Here is a 12,420-nt window from a genome sequence, read left to right on the forward strand (position 1 = left end):
GGAACTAGATGTTAGTATCCTGTGCCTTTCTCATGAGGCCGCCTCTAGACTCCAGTCTGGGTGAATGTAAGGGATTGGAAGGGGGTGACCCCATGTGGCTTCTTGAGTTTTCTGGACAAAGTCTTAGATGGGAAAATGAGGAGTTTCAGCTGGAGCCCACCCATAAGGCTCACTATGTTCTGGTTTCTGCATTTGATGCCACGCATTTGGCTGGGAGTAAGAAGACTTTCATGTGCAAACCAGCCACTCCAGAGCCCACACCCCAGCACCTGCCTCAGGTGGCCTTTCACAGCAGGCCACAAGCCCTTGCTCCCACCATGGCAGGGGCCCACCCAGAGCCTGGAAACTGGGCCTACCTTTGGTGCCCTGGAGCCCACGATGGGAACTGGCCAATCCTAAGCCTGCTCAGCCTGCCTTCCCCATTGCTCCCTGTGCAAACCACAACAAAGGCTTTTGCCCACCTTCCCCTCACACCCCACTCCCTTCGCTTCCCGACCCACGGGTGCTTTCCCATGTGCCTGGCCACATTCCCTTGTTGTCCATGGTGAGTCCCTTCTCTTGGGATCTGTGAGTGTAACAGTTGTCTTTTCAACATCAATGTTCTGCTGCCCCATTGGCCATGAATGCCTGAATCACAATGAAGCCTACCCTTAAAGACATTATCACCTTCACCCAGCCCAGCTGCATTACCCGGCAATATGTCTCTAGTGGGTCACTGTCTCCCTCGTCCCTGAAACTTCCTATGTTCTCTCCAGCCAGAAACACTTGGTAACGTCATGGTGCTCTTTAGTAGAGCCATTGAGTTGTGGCACTCTCTTCCCCTCAGTGTACCTGCAGCCCTCTCCTTAGTCCTCCTTCCTGTGAAAGGCCTCTCTCTTCCCAGGTGTTCCCTTGGCCTTTTCTCCTCTCCTCCCTCTACCCTTCCTCCTCCACCCTCTCTCTTCCCCGGTCCCCAGGACTGTTCCCATATGCTAACTGTTTCTATGAATATGTTTCTTTGAATACACTGTTTCCTGTCCTATTATTTTCTGTAGCCAAATTTTCTAGAAACTTTACTCATGCTCGCCTCAACTCACACCAATAAGATTTCTGAAAGGCCAACTCCAGGGACAGTGCTCATCAAGATCATCAGAGATGACCATGTTGCCAAAGATGACCAACATTTTTTAGGTTAACTTCCAGAGCAGTGCTCAATAAGTATTAAGAATGAACCTCACTTAATGATTTGAAACACTTGTCTCAATTTTCAAACAGGTGTAGGAGACTTAATTTTAATATTCGTTTACTTAACTGTTTTTTACTAAGTGCCTCTCTTGTGTCAGGCTCTGCTATTCCATCCCCTGTCTCAAAGGATGAGACACAGACACTCTTGTTACAGAAGAAAAGACTGAAGTTCAGAGAGGTTGAGTGACTTTCCCAAGATTACACAGCTGGTTGGTGCTAACTCCAGAATGAAACCTAAATCTCACTCAGATTCACCCCTATGATACACTGCACCCCTTGGGGGTCAAGAACTTCCCATGTTCAGCCATGAAAGAGCCTTACAATGACCAGTGACTTAAAAGTGGAGCTAAGGCATGGAGAGTTACAACAAACTGATCAGACAGAACACAGAAGTTAGAACAAGAGGTTGCTGTGTTGGAAAGAGGCCAAAGATGAGCCAGGGTAGAAGACCTTTCCAACCAAAGAGATCACCTGTCCCATCTGTCTACACTGCTGCCCCCTGCTGCACCCTGCCTCTGAGGCTGTGGTCACACCTGTGTAGCTCACAGGGAGAACACCTGCACTCGGCACTCGGGCTCATGGCCTTCCAGGGGCTCTTTTCCGTGTGATTTAACCTCAGCAGCCCTCTGGACCGCTTGTCCAACACACAGCCATGTGGCCATAAGGTGGAGGCAGGTGAGTCTCACACCGTGTCCTGAATATTAACACCTACCGTGTCTGGGCACTTGGCGCCAGAGACTTCCAAGGCCCCAGGCTGTTCCCTGCTTCATCTGGATGTCGACAGGTCAGGTTTAGGGCGTGTGGCATGGGAACTGGCTCTGGAGGTTGGAAAACGCACGAACAGCCTTTGCCTTAGGTGACAGGTAAGAAGTACAGAGACCCAGATAGTCTCCTGAAAACACAGTGGCTAAAATAATACCCTTTCCTCCTTTTCCTGAGAAGTTCTATTACTACCTGGCTAGAACAAATGACACGAATCAGCAGTGTACGGAACGATGACTAATGACCTCAGATGTCCACATCCTAATCCCTGGAACCTGTAAACACTGCCTTCCTGGACAAAAGGGACTGTGCAGTTATGAATAAGCTGAGCATCTGAAGATGGAGAGGCTATCCAGGCAGATTGGATGAGCCACAGTGGTGCTTATAAAAAGGATGCAGGGAGAGTCAGAGTCAGAGAGAAAGCCAAAGCTCAGAGTGAGTCCAGGGAGAAACTACAAGACAAGAAATACAGGCAGTCCCCAGGAGCTAGAAAAGGACAAGGATTCTTCCAGAAGGGAGTAGTCATGGTGACACTTTAATTTAGCCGGTGACACTGATTTTTGCTTTCTTGTCCCCAGACTTTTATGAACAAATCTATGTCATTTTAAGCAATGAAATTTGTCTTAAATTTTCAGAGCAACATTGGAAAACTAATCCTAAGTCCAGCGTGGACCTGGAGATGTTGTCCTTACCCCTGCCTCTTGGGATGATCATGAAGCCATGTATCTCTCAGACAAAGGGTGCTGCCTGATGTGGTTTCATTTGGTCCACGGACATTTATTGAGCACCAACTGTGAACCAACCAGAGTCCTAGTCATTAGGAGTACAGTAAGGAAGAAAACAGATAGTGGGGGAACCAGGCACTATACAATTGCACAACAAAATAATAAGATGCTTTTAAATATTAGTGTGCAGGAGGGCCTCCTCAACATAGTAACATTTGAGCAGAGATCTAAATGATGAGAAACACATCTGTGTGAAGATCTGGGTGAGTTTACTCTGAAGGGAGGGCATTTATGCAGAGGGAACAGTCAGGAGGACAGAGAGCATTTGGTTTGTTCAAACAGACCAGAAGGGTTGCTAGACTGCAGAAGGTAAGAGGGAGGGAGGGAGGAGGAGAAGGTACCTGCAGGGCTAGGAATTTCAGAACCTTGTAGACATGGTGAGCAGACTGGATTTCATCTTATGAGCAGTAAATTTGCCACTACAGGGTTGAAACGGGATAAGGGTATAAGCTGTGATAATACTGTATGGCTTTTTAAAAGATTCCTCCAGCCATTGTATGAGTATGGAGTATTCTTATGGGATAAGGGGAAGTATAGAGTGGCAGGAGAGAGCTCAATTATGAGACTTCTGTAGCTGGGAAATGATGAGTGGCTGTCAGTGGAGATGGAGGGAAGTGGGTAGAGTCACGTGAATTAGTAGGTCTTGTTTATAGTCCTGAAAGGAAGACCATGGAGGATGATCCTGGCATGACTTCTTGAATGAGCGTCATTTACTGTGATACAGAAGTCTGTGGACAGGTTTGGAGCTGGATCTCTCTCTCATCATAGCAAAACTCAGCATCAGCCAATCAGTTCACTTCCTTTAGATGAACTCAGGGCCCCCACCCCACCTGGTAGAAGGTGATATCCACAGTGGTAAAGCACTAATCCCTGGAACCCACAGTGGTCAAGCACTAATCCCACCTCTAGAGTGCTATTGTGTGGGATCTAGTTCAATAGCTTTCTAGCAGGAGGATTCTGACCAGTTGTTTAATCTCTCTGTACCTCAGTTTCCGCATCTGCAAGTGGGGATAAAGAATCCTTCTCTGATGGTGTTGAAGAGTTAGATGAATGAGTGTGTAAAAACCCCTGCAGCTGTGGCTGAATTCCAGGCCAGACAGCTCTCCTAAGGCAGCACCCACTGGAGAAAGAGGTAATGAGTAAAACAGGACCAAACATATTCAGGGGATTTATTCCCCAGCCCCCACCTACCCCACCACAATGGGGGATAAGATTATCGGAATAGATCCACTCAATAATTATATCAGGACCTGAAACATGGGCCCCTTCCCTCCTGGCTTTGGAGAAGCTAAAGTTCTTCTTTGACTTTGAATTTCTTCTCTTGTCTTGGAGGTCTTTTCGGCTTAGCTGCCTTGTCCTTCTCAGATCTTTTCTTCTGTCCCATCGGAGCCTCCACCTTGATCACATCCTCCTGCTCAGGCAGCTCTTGCACTGCCACTTCCAGCTTGGTCACGTTCTCCTGTGTGGGCGGCTCTTCCACCAACACCTTCACTTTGGTCACGTTCTCCAGCTCAGGGAACTGCTGCTCAGGCAACTGCTGCCCAGGTAACTCTGGTTCCACGGAAGTTCGTTCCTTTTCTCCAACTAACACCTTCTCTTCTACCGTTTCCTTTTGCTCAATGGACAATAGCTTTTAAAGAAAAGATGGAAAGAAGAGAGGGAGGGGAAAGAGGATAAAGAAATGAATTGATAATTGTGATGGTGACTGCAAGGCTCTTCTCAATGTGCCCAGTGGGAATCAATCTTTGGCTTGAGCATCCTCATAGATACAAAAGATCCACCCTTGCCTTGTGGTAAGAGGATCTTTGGAGAATCACCTTTCTCTTACTCTAAATCCACAGGTGTGGCTGCCAACTCCTAACTCTAGGATTGGGCAGGTGGCCAATCGGTGGCCCAGGCTCAGCTAACGAGGCCCCCACCCAAGACCCATACTAAGATACTCAGTGGTGGTGTTTTGTTTTCTTAGCTGGGAGGTTGTTGGTTTGGAGCTTTGGGGAAACGACTACCTGAGAATGAAGGCACTTAGAAGAAACCAGAGATGAGAAGACAGAAAGCAAATCTGAGCTTCTGCATCCACCCATGTCTGATGTTCTACCAGTCGTGTGGGATAAATTTCCACTGTTGCTTAAATAGAGAGGACAGAGTTGATATTTGTGGCAGAAATCCAGATAGCACCAGAAGATAGTCTCACTGAGGCACAGTTAGGGGGAAGAAGGGATCGTGGTTCCACCCATCAGGAGAGAGCAGAATTCCAAGGCATCTGCTTGCCAGCTCAGGAAAGTGGACCAACAGGCCGCAGCCTTAGCTGCTGGGCGTTACCTTAGGACCTTGCCATTCCTGGTATTTCTGCCTGCCATTTCTTAGTAAATGCCCTGAAAATGAAAGTTACTAGTAAAGCCACACAAACTGGATAGTTGTCCATCCATCCTCAACAGTCTCCAGACACCATATCATGGAACTCTTAGCACACGCATTTCTAGTCCATTGAGTTCCTGGCAACTCTGTGACGGAGAGAGTAGCTCAGCATGGGGCCTTTAGCCCTACCTCATCCTCATCTTCCATCCTAATCTTGACTTGGCTCTCCAGGAAGTCAGAAATGCCCTTCATGCTGTGTTCTCCTGTATACGGTACAGCCTGGGAAGGAGACAGAACATGGTTAGGAAAAGAGCCTCTTCCTGCAAGTCACTCATAGGTTGCAGCACAGATCAGCCCAGGGTTGAATTCTTGGCCACCTGAGTATTTGGGGCAGATTCTTAGCCTCTCTGAGCCTCATTTTCACGACCATAAAATAAGATACTAAGTATTTTTCTACCATAGGTTTGTAATGTTGTGGTTCTCAGCATGGACTCTAAAGCTATCCCCCTGGCTTTAACCCACACTGCTTTACTCATTAGTGTGACTTGCTTGAGGAACCTCTCTGATTCGGTTTCCTTGTCTGTAATATACAGTTAATAACAGTACTATGTTATGGTGTTGTTATAAATATGAAATAAACTAATATATCAAAAGCGCTTAAAATAGGGCTCTGCTCACAGTAGTACTATATGCTTTTGCCATTATTATTAGTATTATTACCAGAGTACTATAATAAGAATAGTTAAGTATGCATGTATGTATGTCTATATGTTTGAGATGACATCTCGCTATGTTCCCTGGGTTGGCTTCGAATTCCTGGATTTAAGCAATCCTCCTGCCTCAATCCTCCTTCCCAAGTAGCTGAAACCACAGGTGCCCAGGCCACCATGTCCATGCAAAACAGCTGTTACTTTATAAAGAACCTAGCACATGGTTGATGGTCAGTCATCAAGGTTTCCTTTCATTTTTTGGTGTTGGGAAGATTAAGAAGCCATGTATTGCCCACTTGGTTGTCTAAACTCATTTTTAGATCATTTAAAATGGGTGACTCAGCCTCATTCGCCATGACCTCTCCACACACATCTTCTGCACCAGGCGGCTGGCGTCGCCACAGTGCTGTGGCCTCCTCCTGCCTGCCTCTGTTCACACTCCATTTCCTACCTATGCTTTGAAGCCATTCTTTCAATCTGATGTAAATGCTTTCCATGCTGCAGAGTCTCAGGAGGGCATGAAGACTTGGACCATATCTGCCCTCCCACGCCTGCCCTTCCCCTTCATTCCCATCACATTTAGAGTTGGACCCATGTGCTATGATGACTTCTCCCCTACACTTTTCTCAGGAGCAGGGACTTTGGCTCATGCTTCTTTGGTTGACACTGTCCTCCACATGCCTAAGTGGCCTAGAGAGTATGTCCCATCAACATTGGTAGGGTTGGTCAATAAGTAATTCCCAGGGTGAGAGAGGCGTGATTGTCTCTAGCACACATTCTCCCTTTCCCCAGTCTTCCCATGAACATTGCCCCCACTTCATTCCATGTAGATGGGGGAGCTCTCTCCCTAGTGGGAACCATGTCACCTAAGACCAATCAAAACATCCACATCCACATCCACCTGGCCACAATGCATGGGTTGGGAATGCATGACTAACCTAAGTTGTGTGCAATTATGTATAGTGAGTCTTAGTGCTTTAATGGAAGCTACTGAAAAATAATCTTTGAACTTGAACAAGACAGCATACAGGAGACTGGAGATGACAATGAAGCTGGTTCATTAGAAGGCAGAGCTGGTGATAGGGAGAAACCAAATCCCCTATGATAATGTCACAATGCTTTTAATTGTGAGCTCCAAGAGTTCCCACCTGTTCAGAGTCAGTGGGGAAAAGCCTGAAGAATGGGTAGTAGTCTGGGTTCATCAGCTGGATATCATTGGCTGTGATGTCAATCCTGGCAATGGTGACTGTGGAGTGGTTTTGATACTTCCTTCCCAGCTCCTCCAGCAGTGGGAACAGCACCAAACACTTCTCAGACCAGGGTGCATCTGGAAGAGAAGGGTCTTGCTCAGGGGACTCTGAAAGCCAATGCCACTCCATAAGCACCATCTCTGTGTTCTTATGGCGAGGTTGCTTTGCAAATTATACTCACCTTCTTTTATTCATATATTAGGTCAATTTACATTTTAATTATAGTTCATGATCACTACTAAATAAACTGGAAAGAAAGCTGGGTATGGTGGCACATGCCTGTGATCCCAGCACTCTGGGAGGCTCAGGTAGGCATATTCCATGTGTAAGTCCCCTTAGCAACTTAGTGAGATCCTATCTTAAAATATGCAATAAATAAGTACAGACTGTAGTTCTGTACAAAGGCCCTGGGTTCAATCCCAGCACTGTAAGAGGCAGCTAGAGAAAGAATTGACTATGAGCGCGTGTGTGTGTGTGTGTGTGTGTGTGTGTGTGTGTGTGTGTGTGTTAACTAATGGTTATCTTATAACATCCAGCTAAACTGAATCAGTGTGGTTCTGGGATAGAAGGCCCACCTGCAGATTGTTGCCAACAGCATAAAAGGAGAACTAGAGAGGAAGATGGTGTGCCGGTGAGTCTCCTGGGGAAGCTTGTCACACTGACTTTCCTGATGTGAACTCAGCTGTTCTCACTGTTGGACGAGGTTGGGTCCACACTGTCTCTGAGGATGGCTGTGGTACTTTTCGGAGGAACTCTGGTCCTTACTATGAGTATCAATTCCTGGCTCCAGGGCAGATCCCTCAGCCTGCTGGCACAGAACCTTCATTCTACTGGCGCAGACTTTCTAGCTTCCACCCCTGACCTTTGGGCCTTCCCAGTGCAGATCCTTGATATAGACTTGCATAAGACATTGTCACAGGCTCTAGGCCTCCAGTTGGAGGACACTGCCACGGGTTCTAGGTCTTCAGCTGGACCTGCACAGGACTTTGCCGTGGGATCCAGACCCTCAGCTGGATTTTTTAGGTCTCTAGGGTGTGGACCGATCTCTTGCACTCTTCTGCATTTGACTTTTTGAGTGAATATTATAAAATAATCCTATAAATTTTGTGTCCTGTGTTAAATCTATTCCCTTGTAAACCTTGACTACAAGTGTATGTGTGTGTGTGTGTGTGTGTGGGTATGTGTGTGATAGCCCAGGGGTTTTCCAATGGAAGTTAAACTACTTGCCCCAGGGGTTTTCCAGTGTGGGTTAACCTACTTGCCCAAGGTCATCCAACAATTAGCAGAGGAAATAAGATTTGAAGATAAGATGCGTTGACTTGTTACCATCATACTACAAATGTAACATAACATAAAATAATGAAACATTTCAGTCCCTTGGAGGAGAACATACCAAGAAGCAAGCAGATATGCCCAAAACTATGGCACACACAGCTGCCCCTGGAAAGGGACCACAGGACTTTCTTGGGGACATTCCTGGGTCTTTGAATGTGGCAGCCTCCTGGCCTCCAGCACCTTTCCAACCCAAGGAAGCCGAGCTCAGCCTCTGCCTCGCTGCAGGGCACGGCCTCAATGCCCCATACTCTACCTTTGCACAAATCCCTGCCCGTTTACAATCCAAGGGCCTCCATGATTGCTCTCTTGCCGATAGCACCCTAGGGCCCCTGGAATCCAGCAGGTCCTGGGGTGGTATAGGAGGAGACACAATGGCTGCAGCTCCAGGGGGCCAGTTTGACAGTCCTGCTTCCAAGAAAACGAAGTTACCTTTGTCTTTGATCAGAACCAGATGGATGTTCTGTGAACTCCCAGTGTCAGAGACATACAAAAGGCTGCGCCCAGCCCTTTGTTTAAAGCCAGCAGGTTGCAGTGACTTGCCTACACAGACCTCAGACATCTCCCTCGGTAGACAAGAGTTCATCTGAGTATGACTGTAAAAGGCCTGCTTCGTGCAATCTATCCATGACAAAAAAAAATAGAGTGTTTTCTCAACTTTTGGCCTTGCTACTTACTGGTGACTTGGGATAAGAGAAAGAACCTCTCTGAGCCTGAACTCCCTGACTTATATTGTGGGGATGACCCATACCTTCTTCACAGGCTTGTGGCTACCCCCTTACACCCACTCCTGCCTGGATCACTGCCAGTACTCATTCAATGGCAACTCTGCCTGTTAAAATAAAAGATGCCTAAAGCAACTTTAGAGCCCCCTCTCCTGCATCCCACAGCGAGACAGGAGGCATTGGGCTTTGGTTCTCATGTGTGAACCAGAAACTGTGGGAAGGACAATAGGTCTTAGGTGAACACTGAAATAATTATAATGACAGGGATAAAAAAAACAATAATAGTTGTCATTTCTCAAGTGTTTCCAACATGCTAGGCACTATGCTAAATCCCTTACATGAAGGGTTTGGGTCCCTGCCCAAATATGGGCCATTTGGGTAAGTCATACAGAACCCAAAAGTAGGAGAGTTCTGGACAGCAGTGTGAATCAGACTGCCTACATTCGAACTCCAGCTCCAGCACTTATCAGCTGTGTGGTACTGGAGAAATTCCTCCACCGCCCTAGTCCTCCGTAAATGCGTGGGATAATAGCTACTTCCAAAAACATGACTGAGGATTAAGTGAGACAACTGTGCAATGGCTTAGCAGGAGGCATCCAGTCAGTTAGCCATGGGCATTAATAATATTAATATTGTTGCAGAGAGTTACAGGCCTGGATTATGTAGAAAGCATCCCATACATTCAAGATTTAGATTTCAGGGAACAGAGTTGCATTGTAGCTGATAGCATCATTTTTTTTTTTTTTCAGTACTAGGGGTTGAACCCAGGGCTTTCACACTGAGCTATCTCCTTTGCCCTGTTTAAACTTTTTTATCTTGAGACAGAGTCTCACTAAGTTGCCCAGACTGGGCTCCGACTTGCAACTCTCCTGCCTCAACCTCCAAGAATGATGGATTGCAGGAGTGCTCACAGTGTCTTGATCCAAGCTCTGCGGGTGTCTTGATCTTTAGTTTGGTGTGTTGATGGGTTCTGGAGACTGAAGTGCCCAAGAATTCATGAATAACCTTTGAAAAGTAATGTTGAGGCCCCTGGCCTGCCCTTGCCTCTGTGGAAGTACTCACAGAACATCACGAACACATCCCTTTCCTTGTCAAAGACGACTATGTTGAAGTTCTTCCCCACGAGCTGCTTCACTAGACCTTGGTCCCAATATTTTGAAATCTCTTCACTGGATTGATGTTTCTAGGAAGCAAAGTTAAGATGTCTAGCAATGTCCAGAAAGGCACTCAAAACTGGGGCTCCTACCCTGATGGGAACCATGAAAGTCTTTCTCTTGTATTTTCATGAGAGCTTTTGGGAAAGAGTCTGAAATACTGAGATGGATCACAAGCTTAATGTCAGCCCCGGATTGTCCCGACATATTGGACTCAGACCCTCAGGAGGAAGAAGAGCCCTGGACTGCATTAGAGCTCTCAAGTACATGATTCATAGGATTCTTAGACGAGAGCAGAGCTCATGTCTTTCACATCTTAACTACGGTAGTTTAAAAAAAATAGGTGACCCCAATTACTCGAGAATCAAGACCAAGATCATTTGCTTGACCTAGGACACCCTTATCATGCTGGTTGCTATTGGCTTCTCCAAGTTCATCACCATTCATCCCTTTCCTTTCTGTAGCCATCCCTTTCCTTTCTTCACTTGGCCCCAAGGACTGACATTTTTCCCACCCATAGACTTTGTTTATGCTGTCCCCTCTGCCTGGAAGGCCTGCCCCAATCTTCCCCGCCTTTCTTTGTCTAGTTAACTGGAACTTGATCCTTCAGAATGACCTCAAGGGAAAACACTCTTGATTCTCCAATACACTGGATGATTGTCCTTATGTAAAGGATAAAGTTCTGTTTTTCTAGTTATCTGATTAATGTGTCTCAACTCCTCTAGATGGAATGTCTGAAGGGACTTTTTTCTTCTCTCATCATTGAATATCTGCTGCTTCTACATACCTCAATAAATGCTTTGCAGATGAATAAAGCAATGAATTCAGCTCTTGCTTTTGTTTTGAGGATGTGTTGGAAATCTTAGACCACGCTCTTCTTTGTAACCGTCACCTCCTGGATGTCTCTTGACTCCACACCCTTCTTTCTATTTGCTGGGTCGCCACCTACTGCAGGTGACTCTCTTCTCTCTTCTGGATCACTGAAATTACCTCCCTGTGTTTCCCCCTAATCTTCTCTACATCTTTATTTTCTGCAAGCAGAGCCCTGTTTTCACCATGGAAATCTGTCTTTTCACTGTTATTAGGATGCCAAATTTTTAATATGCTTATAAAGCCCTTGCTGGCTGGCCTCTGCCAAGCTCACTAGCTTTTCCTCTATCCCCACCTTAGCTTTTAGAAAGGACTTAAAGTTTCCTCCAGTGGGTGCATAACAGGGATGGCAAATGAGGAGACCCCAGTATGCAGACTTCTCTCTTCTTGGTGATAGACAGGCCGAGTAAATTAAAAATGGGATAGGAATATAAATAGACTCAGGGATCAAGAAATTTATAGAAATCTGCTGTGGTGTTTTTGCATCTGGAAGGTAGTGTGGTTTGTGCCTCCGTGAAGTCATCCAAGCTCATGGTGATATTCTCTTTCCCCAGTATAGGCCTTAAAGTATAGCGAAGTTAGTTTGGATCTGCTAGAGGTGGCCTTTTGCCTGCTGAGCACTACAGAGAACAGAGGAGGTGGAAGGGGCAGGGGGTAATGGAGTTACTGCAGTGAGGCGCCATGAACTCCACACTCATGGAGGAAGACGCTAAGGAGACTGGAAATGGGATCAGGAGACTGGAGGCCATGAGAAGGATGAAGAACTATAGAAGTGTGTGTACCATGGGTAGGATCTGAAAGGATAGGAAGCTTGCAATTAGGCATTTGGAGGGGCTGCCATCTCTAGGCTGTAGCCAAGAGAGCTGGTGGCTGGGACTGGCTGGGCCCACCAATTATTGGAGGAGAGAGCTTAGGATCTCTTCTTCTCTGAGGAGGAAAAGACAACAATCAGAAGTTTAAATCCTAAGAGGAGGTGGTCAAAGGACAGCAACAAAGGGATACACAACAAGTCTTCTAAAGTCCAGTTATGTTGGATCTAAAGAATCTGGGTTTTCAAAGTGAAAGGAAAAGAAATGGGTTTGGAAGTGGCAAGAAGGACACCAGCTTTCCATATGGCCTGTGATAATGGACGTAGAAGAAGTGCAGCTTCCACTGAGAAGGTTGCAGGGAAAGCAGTGTCCTCAGGGAAAGGGAAAGAGGTCACGAAAATACGCAGAGGCAAGATGACCATAGACATACGGTTCACTGGAAAA

General features: G+C 46.4%; 1 protein-coding gene across 1 annotated transcript in view; it reads right to left on the reverse strand.

Moving 5' to 3' along the window:
* Nucleotides 1–3,922: 3,922 nt before the first annotated feature.
* Pdilt (protein disulfide isomerase-like, testis expressed) overlaps nucleotides 3,923–12,420 on the reverse strand; it is a 38,513-nt gene continuing 30,015 nt past the window's right edge. Inside the window, exons 9-12 of the mRNA XM_005391126.1 lie at nucleotides 10,206–10,326; nucleotides 6,985–7,163; nucleotides 5,316–5,405; nucleotides 3,923–4,401 (exon numbers count right to left, since the gene is read on the reverse strand). Coding sequence (XP_005391183.1) covers nucleotides 4,060–4,401; nucleotides 5,316–5,405; nucleotides 6,985–7,163; nucleotides 10,206–10,326 — 732 coding nt within the window. The 3' untranslated portion in view covers nucleotides 3,923–4,059. The remainder of the gene's footprint in view (nucleotides 4,402–5,315; nucleotides 5,406–6,984; nucleotides 7,164–10,205; nucleotides 10,327–12,420) is intronic.

Source organism: Chinchilla lanigera, unplaced genomic scaffold (genome assembly GCF_000276665.1).
Source record: "Chinchilla lanigera isolate Chin_1 unplaced genomic scaffold, ChiLan1.0 scaffold00041, whole genome shotgun sequence".
Lineage (NCBI taxonomy): Eukaryota > Metazoa > Chordata > Mammalia > Rodentia > Chinchillidae > Chinchilla > Chinchilla lanigera.